The 18,603-nt window shown below is 41.5% G+C and overlaps 3 protein-coding genes across 5 annotated transcripts; 1 reads left to right on the top strand and 2 right to left on the bottom strand.

The window, feature by feature from the left end:
- Nucleotides 1-171: 171 nt before the first annotated feature.
- cnot2 (CCR4-NOT transcription complex, subunit 2) lies at nt 172-8,963 on the bottom strand. 3 transcript variants are annotated; one of them, XM_083893508.1, is made up of 15 exons: nt 8,841-8,963; nt 7,652-7,777; nt 7,485-7,557; nt 7,175-7,322; nt 4,142-4,324; nt 3,963-4,042; nt 3,610-3,735; nt 3,294-3,418; nt 3,087-3,204; nt 2,589-2,745; nt 2,326-2,387; nt 2,105-2,154; nt 1,911-2,011; nt 1,529-1,673; nt 172-1,429 (listed from the first exon to the last, which is right to left on the bottom strand). In XM_083893508.1, exons 2-15 carry the CDS (start codon nt 7,763-7,765, stop codon nt 1,343-1,345), a joined length of 1,569 nt encoding a protein of 522 aa, XP_083749634.1. In that variant the 5' UTR covers nt 7,766-7,777; nt 8,841-8,963; the 3' UTR covers nt 172-1,342. The 3 variants fall into 3 exon arrangements, with proteins under 3 accessions (XP_083749634.1, XP_083749632.1, XP_083749633.1); XM_083893506.1 differs by having other exon boundaries at nt 3,963-4,324; XM_083893507.1 differs by having other exon boundaries at nt 3,963-4,324; nt 7,527-7,557.
- Nucleotides 8,964-12,715: 3,752 nt separating this feature from the next.
- lrrc10 (leucine rich repeat containing 10) lies at nt 12,716-13,561 on the top strand (the record flags this gene model as incomplete). The annotated part of the gene is made up of 1 exon (XM_083894311.1): nt 12,716-13,561. Exon 1 carries the CDS (start codon nt 12,722-12,724, stop codon nt 13,559-13,561), a length of 840 nt encoding a protein of 279 aa, XP_083750437.1. The 5' UTR covers nt 12,716-12,721.
- A 1,996-nt stretch (nt 13,562-15,557) lies between these two features.
- LOC310930497 (seipin-like) lies at nt 15,558-17,141 on the bottom strand. The gene has a single exon (XM_083893511.1). The coding sequence runs from the start codon at nt 17,127-17,129 to the stop codon at nt 15,978-15,980; it is 1,152 nt and encodes a 383-aa protein (XP_083749637.1). The 5' UTR covers nt 17,130-17,141; the 3' UTR covers nt 15,558-15,977.
- Nucleotides 17,142-18,603: the final 1,462 nt, after the last annotated feature.

Raw genomic sequence — 18,603 nt, 5'->3', positions numbered from 1 at the left:
GATAAATGATTATTTTAAAAAACACACACACACAGTGGTTCAGGAAAGCCTTTTCTGCTTTAATACAAAGAAGCTTTTCACTTCAGAAAATACAAGATTGGTCTGAATTTTTTTTTTCTCCTCAAATTGTCTTTTTTTCCTTTTGCTATGAAACGCTGCTGTTCAAACAGCTTTAATTGAATCACATTCCTTCTTTTGCTTTGGACTTGAAATGCAGGAATGATCTGTGTTGACTTTTTGTGTGGTGAGAATCAGGCCTTTCCTTTGAGTAACATGATTTTTTTTCATTTTTTAAAATCATTTTGTTAAGTGCCCACAGTGCCATGAGACACCCTGTCCAGCAGATCCAGAAATGTCCTGTTGCGTCCACATATTGCATCTATACTCGCCTCATAAAAACGAGGCAGGGCAAATTTCTCTCAAAATAGATGTCATATATACATACACATATATATGTATATATATATATAGCAATCATATATACAAATTCATACATACATATACTAATTTGTGTGATGCAAAGAAACAAAAAAAATCTACACATTTATTACAAAATTGTAACAAAGACTGGAAAGTGTTTCGTTTGCTCTGGAGCAACGTTGTGTAGCCGTTGGAGCCTCCGCAAGTTTTTTGTCCACGTGAGCGTCGTCCAGATTTGTGTCCATCGTCAGGTGACGCGGAACTCGGAGAGGCAAAGTATGAGACAGAAAATTGCTTGGAGTTACAAGTACAGAGGTTCAAAGGAAGAAGAAAAAAAGTTGAGATTAAAAGTGACGCATGTGGAAAGTTGAATGAACCCCCCCCTCCCCAACAAAAATAGAGAAGGGGAAAAAAGATGATCAGGGAGTGTTCACATAAAAAAAGCACAAACAAATTTTGTGTTCTTTTATTACTAAATATAGTGCAACAATAAACATTGCGATTCTTTCACCCTTTCACTTTGCGTCTGACGGTTAACTTTGCTTCCCCCACTTTTTTCCTGTTTGTAACACTTGCTGGAAATATGAGGCGTAAACCTTGTTTTGTCACTGTCCTGTGCCACAAGGTCAGTCCTCCATTCTGGGGGAAAACAGGCTTCAGATTCAGAGACGTAAACGTAACACAGACCCTGCTCAAAACAAGACAAAAAAAACAACAGGAGGAACATAAAGAATAAAAACTGTGTTGGTGTGTTGGGCAGCATGTAATTTTTGGAAAGGCAGGGCAGTTTTGATGGTGGCGATGACTCCCGCAGTCAAATAGCCAAATCCTTGAGGAATAAAAACCAAGCTGTGTAAACCACAGCGCCTCCTCCTGGACAACAGCATTGTGTGCAGGAACAGTTGCGGCCTTAGGACTGGCCTTAGAAGGCCTGCTGGGCTGGGTTGTAGTTGAACGTTGTTGGCACATGAGGCCTCTCTTCCAGCTTGTCATACTCCAGATGAAATTCCTTAGAGATGCAGAGATGATTTTAACAGGATTTTGAAACGCTCCTATCCTCAGAATAAAACGACGGCAGAAAGTGGAAAGAAGGGTGACAAACTCTCACCTTGGCTACTTTCCTCCAGTTAAGACAATCAAAAAAGTAGTAGGTGCCCCTCTCATATGTGTTGGTCTTCAGTGTAGGCTCCATGCCAGGCGCCCTTGTTATCCAAACCCGCTCTTCTTTATGGTACCTCCAGTCACGGTTAAAGCTAAAAGACAGAAGAGAAGAATTAGAAAAATGGGAGTAGAACCAGTGATCGACCTGTGACGATCATTTTACTCAATCATAAAGTTTCACTCTGGAAAAGCTGCAGACAGCCTGCTGCTCACAAACATACAAACTGATTTTGTTTTAATTCGCCAACATTAAATGCCTGCAAACATGTTCTAGTATAACCTAGAAGAGTCCTGCAGCCATCAACGTGAAATTCAAGTCAAGTACTCACAGCTCAACAGCTGCCAATAGCTGTAGCAAGTCTCCACCATTCATGTAGTACAGGTAGAACAACAGGTCTTCACCATACCGAGCCAGTTTGATTGCAGCCAACTAGAAGCAAGGCAGCAAAGAATGAGGACAGGATCAGGTCGACTGCAATACTCTAGTGGACAAACTGAAGACTGCACTGGTGCTCAGAATTACCTTGTCCCTTATGTGGATATTGGTTAAGTACTCGGAGGGAACGTGGAAGTCTGAAAAGAGCAAAAGGCTATATAAGATATAGGTGAGCATGTCCACAACACACGTAGTCTCAGTTTTAACCTCCAACTAATTGTGACACACACCTGTCTCTCTTTATGAAACTGTTTTTGAGTCTGGCCTAAATCGTGCAAACTCTTCCAATTAAAAAAAAGATGTCTTACCAATGTCCTGTGGTCGACACGGTGATGAGGCCCAAGGAGAGGCAAACTTAGGGTACAAGTTTCTGTCAGAGAAGAGAGCTCCAGTAAGTTATTGACACTTAACATTGGTCTGCATTTACATGAATTTGCACAATAACAATTATCCACTAGTAACACTAGTGGCCCCACTTTTAAAGCCAGAAGACGACATCCATTTTTGCGCACGCTACACGTTTAACGTTGAGGAGTCGGTGACTGAAAATGGGGGAAAGGTGGCGTCTTACTCTGGTGAGTTTAGGTTGAGTCCCAGTGTTGTGAGGTCACTCCCGAGCGCCAGATGGACCATTCCAGGATCAGTCTCTGCCGCCCGAATAAACGTCAGCAGGCCAATCATGCCAAATTGGTCCGTCACCATTCCTGAGGGAATGTTCGTCACCCGACCTACAGCGGCAGGATACACTCGGAGATCAGCACAGAGTTCGCTACTGTGCTCTGATCTACAGTCAATATTGTCAATACATTACCTCCATATTTATAAACCACACTTAGTGCACGCAACAGAGACCACACCGATTATTTCTTTTTACAGGTTACATTACAGACAAGCTAATGGAGACATGATGATAGTAAACATATCCTTTTGGTTTCCCCAATGAAGCCTATCCAATAATCATCTAACCTCAAATGCAGGGTAGAGAGCTCAACTGCCTCACCCAAGCTGTGCGATTAAGAAGGGATGTCTCAGAGGAATTGGAGAGATTCGATTGGCTGAGAGGTCTCACCATCGGGCAACACCTGGATCCCTTTCTTCAGGTTGTTGTTCTGTGCTGAGGCCGTCTTGTCGCCGGGAAACTTGGGCCCGTCTGCATTGGATGTGCTCTTGCTCGTAGAGTTCAAGTTCTAAACAAGATTAAAACATTACCATATAACAGTACAGTACAGTACCGAACAGACTGCGAGGGAAAAGTCACCAAGTCGCTCACACTCACTGTTTTGCTGTCGTCATTGTTCAACGAAGGGTCCTTATAGTTCGGGCCAGGCAGTGCGGGGAAGTCCTCATTATGGATTGAGAAATCCTGTGTCTGTTCAGTCGATGGCTTTGTCACCATGCCAACTGGATGATGGAGAACACAAAGTAGTAGAAATTATATCAATATAGCGGTTCTTTCTAAAAAAAAAAAAAAACACAGGTGAGCACCGAAACGCAGCTTTGATTTGGATTGTGAACCCAAAAAAACCTGAGAGCCCTTCCCATGCAAAGGGAAACCTACTAATTAAGACACTTTATTCAGCCTAATGGCTCACCATAAGGAGCCCTTCCAGCCAGTGGGTTGAGCACCGGTGTTGGGTTTCCAGTCCCTTCTCTTCGACTCCTGTCTGCTAACGCAGGAAAGTCTGACAGATCTAGTCCCGTTACGTTTTCACTCCCATCTGCAGCAAGGGGAAGGTTAAGATAATACGCAGTGTCTTATTCCATCTGTGTAATAATCTGTACTAACGTTTAAGAGCTCAGAAAATGATTTTGGTCACACAAAGTGCAGAGAATATTTTTTGACAATTTCAAATCCGATTGCTGCTTATGTTTTCAATGTTTGCATCAACCCTCCCAAAACAAAGAGAACTAGATCAACTCTGCCGACATCATTTAACAATCTAACCTGTGCCATTGAAGATGTTGCTTGATAGCGAGTTGTTCATTCCAAAAGCCTGATTGCGGTTCATACCAAATCCTGACATGCTGCAGTGAGAAAAACAAAACAAAAACAGAAACGGTGAGGCAAGTGTCGAATCAGTAACGCTCCTAAAGGCACAGAACAAAAGCATTAGATCCATGTACCTGTTTATGGTGAAGGGTTGTCGTGCTGGCTGCTGTTTGGGCATACAGATGATACTGGGAGAGCTGCGGTTGGGGCTGCCCAGCCCCGAGCTGCCCATACTATTGGTCCTGCTGCTCATCCCAATGCCTTGACCTACCTGAGAGTGGTTCAGCATGTTCCTCGAGTTGATCGGCAATGTCCCCCTGTTCACAAATGATCAGGTCTGATTTACTCATTTGCTTTAAAAATGCTTTTAAATCACTCGAACTACACTGTACTCTCACATGTAGACTCTCCATACTGACTCTTGGGAAACTGTTAAATGGGTTAATAGACTGGTATGGAGGCTGGTGCAAGTTAAACTTTCCATATGCAAAGCACGTCCACACGGCAGACGCTGTAGCTCCTCTACCGGGTGCCAGTGCCTTCATTTATTTAGGCTTTTTCATGTTCAATATTACATCACACTGTGTCACATCCCCTCCCTGCATCTGGGCCATATGTGGGAAAACACAATGTGTAATTCAAATAATGAAAAACTAAAGCTATAAAGAGTGATTTGGGAAATCAAAACATGTAAACAGTATCAGTTGAATGTTTGGACACACCTTCCCATTCAAAGGGTTTTGTGAGATTAATATTTCAGACCTTTAAACTAGGGATGGGAATTTCACAAATTTTTAGAGTCGATTGTCGAGGTCCATGTGTCGAATTTTTTGTCAACTTTTTTTTTTTTTACAGCAGCAGCAACAGCAGTAATGTGGGGGTGGAAATTATTCTATAGTGTACTACTTCATTTTAGGCTCAAAAACATGGCTGTAATGTCCATTACTGACCATCAGAACAGCGATAATAGAAATAAGGGGCAAAAAAAAAAGGAAAAAAAGCCAGACGGCTCAGGTTTTTGAACCTGCGCTCGTTAGGTGTCCACAGAGTGAAGTACAGTGATCCTGACTGGGTGAGATGCCGTCTTCATTTGTGTAGCTCTTGTCTTATGTCGCTCACCCACCCCGTCCTAAACTTGTCGTGTCCTTTGTTGGTCGATTTGTCGACAAAAAAGTCCCATCCCTAATTTAAACTATGAAGGAACACTTCTAGATAGATCTATGTGGTAAATAAAAAAGTGATTCTTCAAAGTTCTTCCTGCACACTCTTGGCACTCCCTTCGTCAGATCATTAGGTAGTCACTTTTTCAATAGTCTTGATGGAGCTCCCTGAGGTGTTGAAGCACTCGTTAGCCATTTTGCCCCTCACTCTGCGGTCCAGCTTATCCCAAACACTCTCAAGTGGGTTCAGGTCGGGTGACGCAGCACACCACCACTCTCTCCTTCTTGGTCAAATAGCGTCTACATAGCCTGGAGGTGTGTTCGGAGTCTTTGCTTTGTTCAAAAACAAATGATGGTCCCACTAAGCCCAAACCAGGTGGGATGTTGTGGTGGCCATGCTGGTTCAGTGTGCCTTGTATATGGAACAAATCACCAATAGTGTCACTAGCAAAGCATCCCCACCCATCACACCACCTCCTCCATGCTTCATGTGCAGAACCACAACTGGGACCTCATGTTTAAAACAGTAAGCAGCTTTCATACTCGCAAAATGTACGCAAAGAAATTCTCAGATTTATAAAACCGTGCGTACACCGAGTCCTGAAGAACAACGGGCAAATGCGGGAGAAAAGGAGGAAAAGAAAAGAAAAAGAAGGAAAGTGTGTGATCAACACATCAATTTATGATTGTATAAATCTGAAAAATTATATTATCGTGGTTGTTGTTTTTTTTGGAAATGTTCTACTCAACATTTAAGTCCCATTTTCTGACAACAAATTAGTCCGTAACTTTATTTTGGAGCATTCAAAACATTTTAGAACAATGAAAAAGAAAAGATTCACGTGTGGAAAATGAATTTCAGTCATTTGCTCAAAGTAAGACTTGGAGAAAAGTGAGTCTCGCTCTGTATTTGTGCACGGGATCAGTTTCATCTTCAATGTCCTCTCTGATGTTATCCATGTTCAAACGTATGTGGTGTGTGAGTGTTATTTGTCACAAAATAATTCATGTTTGTCACTGTAGACACATTAATAATATTATTTTGAAACACTGTGATAAGTTTCAGAGCTCAATATTGCAACGCCTCCACCTGACAAGAGTTTATGGCGCGCTCCGCAAAAGAGTTTGCGCTGCAGTCCCCAAGTTCTCGCGAAGCCCATTTTTATGCATGCCGTCGTGTGCGCGAAAACAAGCGTATGCTGTCATTTGTGCGTAAGCACGGCTTATACATGAGGCCCCAGGAGAAACCGTAGGCTCACCTTTTCTGCATCTCACAAAGAAAACACCAAAAATCTCAACTGGTCTGATGTAAAAAATCTCTACTTTACATCAGACCAAAGTAGAGATTTCCACAGGTCTAATGTCCTGATTTTTGGCCCAGTCAGTTCTCTTGTTCCTCAGTAGTGGGTTCTTTGCAGAAATGTAACCATGAACACCTGATCCATGCAGTCTCCTCTGAACAGCTGATGTTGAGATGCTACTTGAACTCTGTGAAGCATTTATGTGGGCTCTAACCCGAGGGTGAGGCTGGTAACTCTAATGAACTTATCCTCTGCAGCAGAGGTAACTCTTTGCCTTCCTTTCCAGGGATAATCCTAATAAAATCCAGTTTCATCTTAGTGTTTGATGTTATTTCACAACTGCAATTGAGGATGCATTCAAAGTCCTTAAAATTTTGCGGATTGACTGACCTTCAAATCTTTAAGTTGATGGCCTGTTGTTTCTTTACTCAGTTGACTGATTCTTGCCATAGTATGGATTAAAAGAGTAGTTAAAAGAGTTGGTTACTACATAATTCCATGCGTTCTTACACAGTTCTGATGTATTTAGTATTAATCTACAATGTAGAGAGTAATAATAAAAACATTGACGGAGAAGGTGTGTCCAAACATTTGACTGGTACTGTATATAGGTGGAGTGTCATATAGCGTAGCCCTGTTACTCTCTTTGTTAAACCAGATTAGTTTCGGCTTTGTCAGACGTGCAAACAAAATAGCACTGCCATACCTGCTTGGTGAAGGAGGGGTGTGAAGGGACATGGTGGGGACTCCTGTCGTGGGAGTGATATGACTTGGTAGCTGTGTGCCTTGTGTTAGATTTCGGTTTAACTGAGGCGTACTGTTTCCCATGCCCCTGACGGAAAAGCCCAGTGTACCTGCACACAGACACAGCAGAGGAACAGGAGTATGAGCGTATGCCGTCAGCCAAACAAAAGATGTTCTTCGGTCTACTATTAAATTTCCTCTTGGATATGTATTACATTACACACTACATTCAAAAACTGCCACGATCCGCAACATGAAAAATACACACTCACTCTGTGGACCATACAAACTCGCACCAAACTGCGACAGCTGACCTGACGATGATGGTGAGGGAGACGAGAGCATCTGAAGAAAAAAAAGAAAAGGACAGATGGCGATAATGAGAAAACTGCTCCTCTGGTGTATAGAAATGACAAAATGTGTAGATATGGAGACTCACATCTTTGTCCGACCGATGTGGGAACATCGACGGCTGATTATAGTACATGCCTTCATCTGTGAAGTCATTATCGACTACCTCGAACTCAACAAATTTCTTTCTAGCACCAAACATGCCTTTTGTCACCTGAAGAGAGAGAACAGAGATGTGTGGAGAAATAAGTCAGGAATTAGGTCAATAACTTCAGTGTTTTATAGCCTCATACGTGAAACCACCTTCAAAACATTTCACTGAGTTGCCTTCCATCCATATATTCGGATTAGATTTGTGTATGCACCTCATTATCTATCTATCAACCCAGTGTTTAGTTCACCTCTATACACAGTACAGCATTTTCTTCAAGTGCATCTTTAATTCAGATGGACAATTGTTAATCAGTTTTTCCCAAATCTCAAAATGAAAACCTCCTCAAATGTTGAGGATCAACAAATTATTGAGTGATCAAATAATAATCAATTTGTTGTTGCAGCCCTACTGTGAATAACATAACACGTATTATTGTCATGTCTTTGTTTTCACTGGCATGTTTGCTATCACAATAGTGTTAAAGTAAAGTGTAGAGAGAGGTGTGTGTCTTCAACTAGAAGATCATTCTGAACTTCAACAACAAAATCAACTATTACTTAATTGTTTTAAGTGCAACTAGTAATACAAATGACAGCAGCGCTAATCGGTTAATTACTTACTCTCGTGTGCGATTTAATCCGTTCACTAGAGAACACTTTTCTAATTTGACAGTGTTGGGAAGAGGAGCTAACAGGCTAGTTAGCTAAACCTAGCTACCATTAGCAGAGTGCCTGTAATCACAGTGTTAGCTTAGCTAGCTAGACGGGTAAGACTTCCCGAATAAGAACAACATACTGTAATATTTGAGCTCTAAAATAGCCCGAGTGGGCTACAAAGCAGCTGTCAGTAACAGGCACGACCACGGGCCCAGTCTGCCTTCATATATCCACAGTCAGGTGTCCGTTTTCTCGGCTTAGTTTACGCTCCGTATGCAGCAGGAGGAGCAGCAGCCGTAGCAGTTGTAGCAGTTGTAGCAGTAGTAGCACTCTGCCGGAGCTAATGGCTAACAACCAGCCCCGTATCGAAACCAAGGGAAGCGGTGAGTTAAAGATCTCATGCGTAAGACTTAAAATTGTTTCGAGCCCATTTAACACGACTAAAAATAAAAGTTAAATACACTCACCGCATCAAATTCCCTTTTCTTTCTTTACATCCAAGATGGCTGTGTGTATTCTGAATCGAAAGAGGGATAGCCTTTGCTCTCTGACCTTACAACCTGCTGACCACTTCCGTACACAAAACCCAGTTCACTCTCCAAAAGGTGTGAGCCATGGATGTATTATAAGAACTAGATAGAGCACCGCCCCTTCGGCTCTGTTCATTCCGATGACCTGCTCACCCAGCACATATGCCAAAAAAAAGTTTCTGACTTCCTGGTTTATTTCCGGGTTGTGGGCCCCATAGAGCTTGCGCAGTAGTGTGAATACCATGGTGAATACCGATGGCACATTTGCTTCAGCTTTAAACCATGAATTTGTAAATAAATGGCAAAACCAACATAAGCAAATACAGTAAACTGAAAAGTATAATGACGTAATTAACGTTAAAATGATCAATGTAATGGTTTATTTAAATGACTGTGGCTGTTAGTTTATATGTGTTGTTACAGGAATCATGTTGTTTTTGCCTGATTTCCCTTAAATCAAATCAAATGTTGATTTTCCATTCACTGATGTACGAATAATCAAAAATGTAAAATGTGTAAAATAGAACATTTTGCTGTCACAGAACTCAGGGATTTTCATTGCCAAAGAAAATAATGACATTTACTTTACTACATGTACTTTTATGATGATTAATAAACAATTCCATTGAATATTAACCATATCTTTGGATAGGTGGTTTACAAATAAAGCTAACTTATCGTTATAATTACAATTTATGATTAACATAATAATCATTAAATATTTAAATAAAGTCGGGCCAGAAAACCTGCAGACTCATGATTATGTTAGGAACAATAACAACGTGTTAAAAGTAGTTTTATAACTCCAGATTCTTTCACATGTTTATTTTCAACTATAATTCATCTGTTCATCACATTTATAAGTAACTTTATGAACCCATAGCGGTGAAGTGAGCGCAGGTCTCAGTGCAATCACACGGTCACAGCTCCAGGTCACAGTATTTTCAAATATGTAACTCTGTGAATTAAAAAATATAGAATACAAAGATCTATAAAAGCCAATGTCCATGTCTCGAAGTGTCCTGTGGACACTTTTACAGGCGTCTCTTTTACTATCGTGGTCAAAATAAAATTGCTTTTTGGGCCCCATGAGTATTTTTTGTTGCAGTACCAAGAGTGGCCACCATGGCAAAATTGTCTTCAAGGCAGAGGGGGCGGTGCTCTATCCAGTTGCCACCAGCAGAGCACCGTGCAGACAACACCAACACACAACAATAAATAAAAACAAAAATATTATGATATGATATTATGAATGTAAGCCAATCAATCAATTAATTAATTAATTTATTTATTTATTTATTTGTTTATTTATTTACTTATTAATTAACGCACACACACATATTGAATCATGCATGTAAAGGATACATCTGAATAAATACCAACATAATAATAATGATAATAAGAAGAGTTAGAATACAAAATGAATTAATCAAAGAAATAAAAATTTGATAAATTATTTAATTAATAAATAGGATCTTTTTTTTTTTTTTTTTTTAAATGTCAAAGAGTAAAACAGACTAAAGGGGAAATTAAATTGGTCAAATATATTGAGCTTTTCCTGCTGTGAACAGAGCGAGTGGTGTCTATTTTGGTACAGTACATATTTCTTTCTCTATGCTCAGTGCAGGCCGTGCGCTATTGGCTGTTTGAGGCGCCGGTGCAGTCAATGGATAAGGAGGAGGACAAGTGTTAAAAACTATGTGTCAGTGAGCAAAAACAGATGAGGCTCAACCATTGCCCCCAGTGATAAGAAAAATGAAATTCCTTTGGCAGCTTTATCTGAATGGAAAATAGCACTAATGAACAAGTGCAAGGCATCAAATCAGCCCTCTGGCTGGTAGGGTGACTTGTGATTGTCTATTAGTTCAGGACTGGGTCTCCCTTGAGAAAGGAAGACTAAATAATGCCTTGAAAACAAATAAAATAAAATAAAGCTTGGATTATAAAGATTTTGGGGTGATTACTTTTGGAACTGACCTTTTGGAACCCACAGTTAAAGCTGTGATATGTAACTTTTAAATGTTGCCATATACCCATCTAATTTAAGCCACTCTCGAATGAGTTCATTCAATTCTGGTGAAGCCTATATCAGCTCCACATGACTCTTGTCATTGTCATTTGTTTTACAGATGCAGGCAACAGCAAGATCGTGATAATGAAAATAAGCATCCACTATTAAGTTTCAGGAGTGAATTCTACTGCTCAAAAAAACCTGAACACTCAGCACTCTGATTGGGTAAATTTCCCCACCAGCCTGTAGGTTGCAGGTATAAACACAAAAACTTCCCATCAGTCAGGTCTGATTGCTTGACAGAGCCTGAAGGATGCAGAATACATATAATATTACATCATTTCTGTTTATGAACAACAACAACAACAACAATATTATGCAATGCAGCTTTAATATCCAACAGACAATATAATGTGACAATAAAATACAGACCTAAACACACTTAATCATGTCTCCAGTTTTCCAGGGAACCTGTAACAATGTCAGATCAAATCAAATTAAAGGTGAAGTAAGTAGTTTATAGTTCCATCTAGAGGAGAGGCTGAAACTTACAACAAAGAACTGCTCCTCTGCTCACCCCCTCCCTTCCCTGAGCGCTACGGTGTAATCAGCCGGTCAAATGTCGTCCTCGTCGTCTTTCTCCGTGTCAGCAGATGAGGTTCGTGAGGCGAGGGAGAGGGCGAGCTACCGCGGCCGTAGCAGACAAAGCGGAGAGAGAGGAGGCGGGACTTCCGCTACAAGTAAAGCGACGCTTGATTTGTTCTCTCGCGTTTGTCCTTACAGGCTCCCGTAGAAACATGGCGTCGTGGCAATGCAGTAGCGGCCTGCGACCATGTTATTTTACATGACTTTTTGAAACACTACGAAAATGAAACAAAGAATATTATACAGAGACTAGACAATGCAGGAGCACATAATATGTATACAAAAGTGGATTTTGGGTTATATAAACCCATAAATACTACACAGTGTCCCTTTAAATCAAGCTTTGTTGTCATTCAGCTCAACATACAACTGTACTGCAGGCAAAATGAGAACAAATACAGAAACATTTAAAGACATGTGATCGATAACTACACCTTAGGTCTAAGTAAAAGACATGATCATTTTCCTTTTCCCTTTCCGACATCGCTGAGAAATTCCTGATATTTTTCCACAGTGAAGGCCCACTCGTCTGACCTTTTCTGCTCTTTTATCACAGAGCACTTCATATGCTTATCCATGGCATCCTGCTCCTCCCCGCCTCTTTCCCCACCACCTCTGTCATCGTGGAGAGGGTGTGTGTGTGGGGGGGGGGGGGAGTCATTAGGCACAAATGGGGAGGAGAGAGCAGCCTGTGGTTGCTATCACCACGAAAGTCAGGGCAAAGCTCAGAGCCACTGAGAGATGGTGAGAGGAGAGCATTGGGGAATATCTGCCCAGGGAATACAATTGGTTTTCAGTCCATTAAGTTGAATAAACAAATGGGTTTCTGTGAAAGATGCTAAGAGTCATGGACATCGCAGAAAAACACTGCAAAGTAGGTGCTATTTAATTTATGTTATGATCATCTTTATTCTCATTATGTTTCCTTTTTTGATTGTCTTTTTCAGAAATAAATCATATGATATATAAATACATTGTTACTGATTGTCTTTTGTTCTGGCATAATTATCCAGATCAATAACTTGAGAGCGGTGGTGGAGGAGCATTAATGGGATGCCATTAAATTTGCCTGAAGATGAGAACAGCTTGGGTGAGTGCAACCCTTGCATGGCATTAGACTGACGTGAAAGGACCAATAGCGAGTGAGACAACAGTTAAGAAGATGGGGAATGCCATGCGAGGTGTCATTGCATTTATACCCTCCAAGCGTTGCCAACGCTTCTTAGTGGGGGACCTTAAGGAGATGCCTCTCGATCGGACCCTGGACCTGAGCAGCCGTCAGTTGCGTCGGCTGCCCGTCGCTGCCTGTGTCTTTGATGAACTGGTGAAGCTTTATCTGAGTGATAACAACCTCAGCGCCTTACCTGCTGAGCTCCAGGGGCTAAGGAAGTTGCAGCTGCTGGCCCTTGACTTTAACTGCTTCGAGGAGCTCCCTGCAGCTGTCTGCAGATTGCCACAGCTCAGCATCCTTTACCTAGGCAACAACAAGCTTTACCAACTCCCCAATGAACTGAGTGAGCTCAAGGAACTTAATACTCTCTGGCTAGAGACTAATTGCTTCACCGTTTTCCCCGAGGTGGTGTGCGAGCTCTCTAATCTCAAGACACTGCACCTTGGATATAACCAGATACAGAGTTTACCAAACGAGCTAGGACAACTGGAAGAGCTCAGGAGCATCTGGCTTGCTGGGAACCAGCTGGCGCAATTCCCAGCAGTGTTGCTGGAAATGCATTTTCTCGCCGTTATCGACGTGGACCGTAACAAAATACGCTACTTCCCAGGTCTGTCTCACTTGCAAGGCTTGAAACTTGTCATATACGACCACAACCCCTGCGTTAACGCCCCTGTTGTGGGTGAGGGAGTAAGGAGAGTGGGACGCTGGGCAGACTGCGCCAACGAAGAGCCGGAAGAGGACGCGTCAAAAGGAGCCAGCGAGACTACGGCCGAGGTCACGGAGGTACAGCCCGAGGAGAAGAACGACATTCAGGGTCAAGAAGTATGACCTTCAGCTGTGGTGGGAACTGCCAGCACAGGGTGGCATTCAAGTGGAGCACTTAAAGGAGATGAGTGTGTTGTACATCAAGCTGATGGGTTTTAGTTCCATATAAGGTAAAAACCAGTCACATGAGCTTTGATATAAGATGTAATAAACAGTCCAAAACATATTGCCTGTGTGAAAGGATATTTGATTCTTGAAATGAAAATACGTTTAATATGTGTGGTTACTGATAGTAAATTGCTTTCAATCTTCACAAAAAAACTACATCAATTTCTTATTTTACCATTTTCAACTACCTGTGCAAGACAATTATATTTACATGTAGTAAAGGTGGAGTGAACCACACATCCGTGTACTGTGTGTTTGCAGAGTATCGCAGAACAGCATTTGCAGAGTTGTTGGATGGGTCATTAATGGATTTGCTCAGTTCCAGAAAAACCTGATTCAGATACACAATTTAATCATTTAAATCAACACAATAGGAGCATTTCTTTGTTCCGGCAGAGTGTAAGATGATATCTGTACCTACACAGGCTAAATGTGTGCTTTTTAATACAAGTGACGGATGGTTTAAGTCAATTAGTGAACTCCTTATCCAGACCAATGCATAATTCATCTGACAGATTGGGGCCATGGCTTTGAATTAAGGCTGGTATTGCGTCTCAATATCATTGCCATAAAGTTCTGTTTTAAAATATTGCAGTGTACTAAGAATATATATATATACTGTATACATATATATATGTATATATATACACCCTTGCCACTAGATATAGTATGGTGTCATGCTTATGACAAAAAATCCACATAGCTGTGAGTCCAGGGTCCAGATGCGATACTACTTCTCAACTATTATGATTATTATTATTGTCAGGATTATTAAATCCTTTATTATCAGCATGATGAGTGAGACAAGATTCTCTGGTATGATTGTTTTTTAAAGACTGTAATAATAATGAGAGCAAGGTAACCAGATTTCTTGTGCTCTGCATCTCAGACTTTGCCAAAAAAAAAAAAATGGCCATAATCTCACCACAAAGACAACACAACAACACAGCTCAATGTTCTTTATTTGTTTAATTTAGTATCAGTGCATAAACAAAACTGACTTATGTAACTTCAGAGGTACTGGGTAGAGCATCCTGAAAGACAGAAACCAAGAAGAACACTTGATAGTGCTTTATATTAATATCTCTGCTACACAATCATACGTGAACGGTTCATGAATCCTTCTCATAATATAGATTAGCCCAAGTTAAATAAAGACAGTTTCAAAGTAACAAACCCACTTCTTAAAAGATCCTTCTAAAATACTTTGGTTCATCTTTGTCGTGATGAAAAACACTTAACACGAGTTTGACAACATTCAACTGTGCAGTGAAGATTCCACTGTAACACATCCTGAATTCAGAGAAATGGAATGAAAACCATCTTTGTGTGTGCCATGTGTATGTCATGGCCGTGAACACAGACACAACATCACACTAAGACACAACAAACCTCTATTTGTAAGATGGGAAGGTAAAAGCCCTCAGGCTGGACCATCAGCACACCCTGGAAAGTAATTCCCTGAAAAGTAATTCAATATAAAGGAACTTTTGGGAGCAAATTTTCCAAATCGAATTACTGTGAGAAGAAGATACCACATGCACAGTACATGTCCTGAAGGGGTGTGGAGTTCTGGAAATTTAGAATCCAGACATACAGTAACACTTTGTTTCAAATGCAAAGCAGCTACATTCATTAAAAGACACCATTTTTAAGTAATAGTTTAGTAATAAACAGACTCACTGTGTACTTTCATTTGCATGAGTGGGTTGTCAGGATTAGAGGTGGACCGATGTATCGGTGTGGCTGACACAATGACAATATTTATCTCATTAAAATTAAGCAATTTTATGTTATTTGTTATAATAAACTGTTGTATTTTATCAGTATTTCATTTCTGGAATCGCTATAGGATTTGCTATAGAAAAACTAAACATCTGTTGACCTCTTATGTGTTTCAGTTACTGTAGACGGTATGAGGAGATGCCACTTTACGGAACACAAACAGAACAAGCAGGTTCACCTGACTTTAAAAGGCTACATTTGTGGCGATGCTAGATTCTTGCCGACAACACTGTTGGAATGTAGCAGCTCCTGTTATGGGTACAACTAAAACACACATGGCACAAACGTACGCCTGTAACAGTGCTGGTCTCTTTAGGAAAATGTACCCACTCGACAGACAATAGGAGGTCAGCAATTTTAAATAAGGTAAACATCCTGACAAGACAGTACACTAAAGGTTTGTCACTAAAATAATAAAAGTAATAATAAACACTGGGTTCAGTGGTATCTGCCAAAAGAGAGTGATGGGACATTGCGGATCATATGGAGATACTATAGATGCATTAACTGTGTGCAGTGGTATCGCTCACAGGCTCATCCAGGGTCCAGGCCTCTGTCGGAGCATCGTTCCTCCCTCGGGGGGCTGAGGGCATTCACCCAAGTCGTCGTCCTTCTCATCAGGCTCCTTCAAGTCACGAGACTCTTCCTTCTTGGTATCTGGCACATCAGCCTGGCAGGCATCTGGGATAACGGAGGACGTCTTCGGCAACTCGTCTGCCGCCGTGTCGTTTCCCTGCAAATCAGATGCTTCGTCCACAGCACCAATCACTTTGGGGGAGGCAAGCTCCTTCTGCGAGTTCTCCTTCTCCATGCGTTTCCGAGCCTCTTGTCTCCTCTGCTGTATGCGGGTGTTGTCTCCCATCACAACCCTCACTCTCACTTGGTCTGGAGGCCAGAGTCCGCCCCATATGAACTGCAAGTAGCTGAACAGCACTATGACACTGAGGAAGGCAAAGTTGGTGGCCACGCCGACCACCGCAGATGTCAGGGGGAAGTTGTACAGGAGGTAGCGGATACCGGTGAAGTATGCATGGATACGCAGCTGGGACGAATAGACCTGCACTCGCTTGGACTGGATCTCGATGACCGCGCCGATAGTGGGTTGATTGGCGTTCGTCTTGTAGTCTGAGAAGAGCTCGACCTCTATGAGCTGCTTCTGCTCAGCCATCCCAGTAAGGAGCAGAGGAGAGAAAACTAAAGTACTGACCGTCTGCAGGAGGCTGGAGCGGTAGTGCAGCATTGTAGATCTTCCCACTGATGAGACTATCCTCCCACCCTTAGCATAGGAAGACATCCTGACCATGAACATGCCCACGTGCTCATTCACCGGTGACTCTGGCATCTCCAACTCCAACGATACATGATAAGGTTGGTCATAAGCCATGACCTGGTCCCTGCCGTTCTTCATGAAGGAGATGTTGGCCTTGGGGAATGAACAGAGCCCCGGCTCCGAGGTATCACAATCTGAGCTGTAGTGAAAGTGAACCGGGGTGGAGAAGCTCACAGTGGGCATGTAGGAGTAGTAGAAGCTTCCATAGAGAAATATGGACACCCAGAGCAGCAGACCCAGGACACAAAACAGGATGGCAGCCTGAAACAAAGTCCGCCGGGCTTTGAGGAGAGTCACAGCTGCCACATCGTGCAGCCAGGGTAGGAAGGACCCCATCGCAGCTCCCATCGGGTGTGATCCGGAAGAGTCTGGGCTTCCTCTGTTCCTGGTTGTGGCTCTTGTTCCTCCTTGGCGTCCAGCAGACTGCTGCATCTGTGGACGCTCCTCACTTACATACATCAGTGGGTCGCTCCTCTCTGTGTAGCTAATCGTTTATCTTCCATGACTCGCCAGTTAAAGACTCCCACTGTTTAAATCGCTGCGCTGGTCCTCGTGCTTATTCGGAGAAACCCCACCCCCAAAAACACAGATATAAATAAAACTGACCTCTTGCGGCTGGATGATGACTTTGTTAACGTGATTAATGTTTATAAAATCGTTAACAAATGAGCTCTCATCCGAACACAGCTTAACATAAACATGACGCCATGATCCTTCTTCTTCTTCTGCTGGGTTTAATGTCGGTTGGCTACCAGCGTAAAGGCGCGTTACCGCCACCTATTGGACATATTTTTTGTGGATGAGACGTTCACTGAAAAATATGAAAATCTCCTGTTTTTCTCAGTAATTAATTTTCGGTTTGATTTTTTGAATCATTTTTTTCTGTTTTTCTGACTAATATTTTTTCCCTGTTATTCTGTCTAAGTAAGTAGTAATTTTTTTTCAGTTTTTCTGAGTAATTATTTTTCTGTTTTTCGTGCAAATTTTTTTTTAGACTCTTTCTAACTCTTTTTCAATTATTTAAATCTATGTGTTGTCTATGTAATTTTTGCATATTTGTCCATCTCTTCATTTTCCATAAGACACAGCCAGGTGAATGACTGTGGAATGAACTTCAAAGACTTTGAACAGACTATCTTGATGGCTGAGTTGAACGATCTAAGGCTCTTAGAAAAGATAATCAGAACAAATTAATACATGTTTTAAATTATTTTTCTGTACTGCCAGTATCTCCACTCTGTACAATCCCATGAAGTTTGCAGTCACCTACTGGACTGTAGTGTAGAGCTAGGTATGAAGGCGCTCTTCACACTTCATTATAATATCCAACCATTATCTGCCCCCTCAGTGTAGCAAATTCATGTTGCTGCAAGAGACCTGTGATCGGACTGAAGAACAAAGGACTGCTTTGGCCAAATGATATTGACCTCTTTTTTAAAACTGGACTTTCATCCTTTGAATTCACTCAAGGACCTATGACTTTTCACTCATTTTAATTTAATTTTGCTCTGAAACTGATTTATTGTTCACCAACACACTCCGTATGCAGTTTTGGGTCAACACAACCTTCCAGTTGTAGAAGTTTCCAAATTCCATTTGGTTTAATTAAAAGTCACAAGTCACACCCGTTGGGTTCCTGTCCTGTACCATACAGGATATTGTGTTGTCGCAGGTCAGTCATATTCTAGTGTGTCATGTGATCGTTTAGTTTATTAATACTTTTGACTTTTTCCTTAAAGGTGCGTTTACAGTTTCAGTATTGTCTGTGACCATTGCACATTTGGAGTGTAATATGAGAAGAAAATAAAATATATGCCAAATT

This window comes from Microchirus variegatus, assembly GCF_963457635.1.
Source record: "Microchirus variegatus genome assembly, chromosome: 8".
In the NCBI taxonomy this organism is placed as follows: Eukaryota; Metazoa; Chordata; class Actinopteri; order Pleuronectiformes; family Soleidae; genus Microchirus; species Microchirus variegatus.
This window is presented reverse-complemented; position numbering and strand designations above follow the sequence as displayed.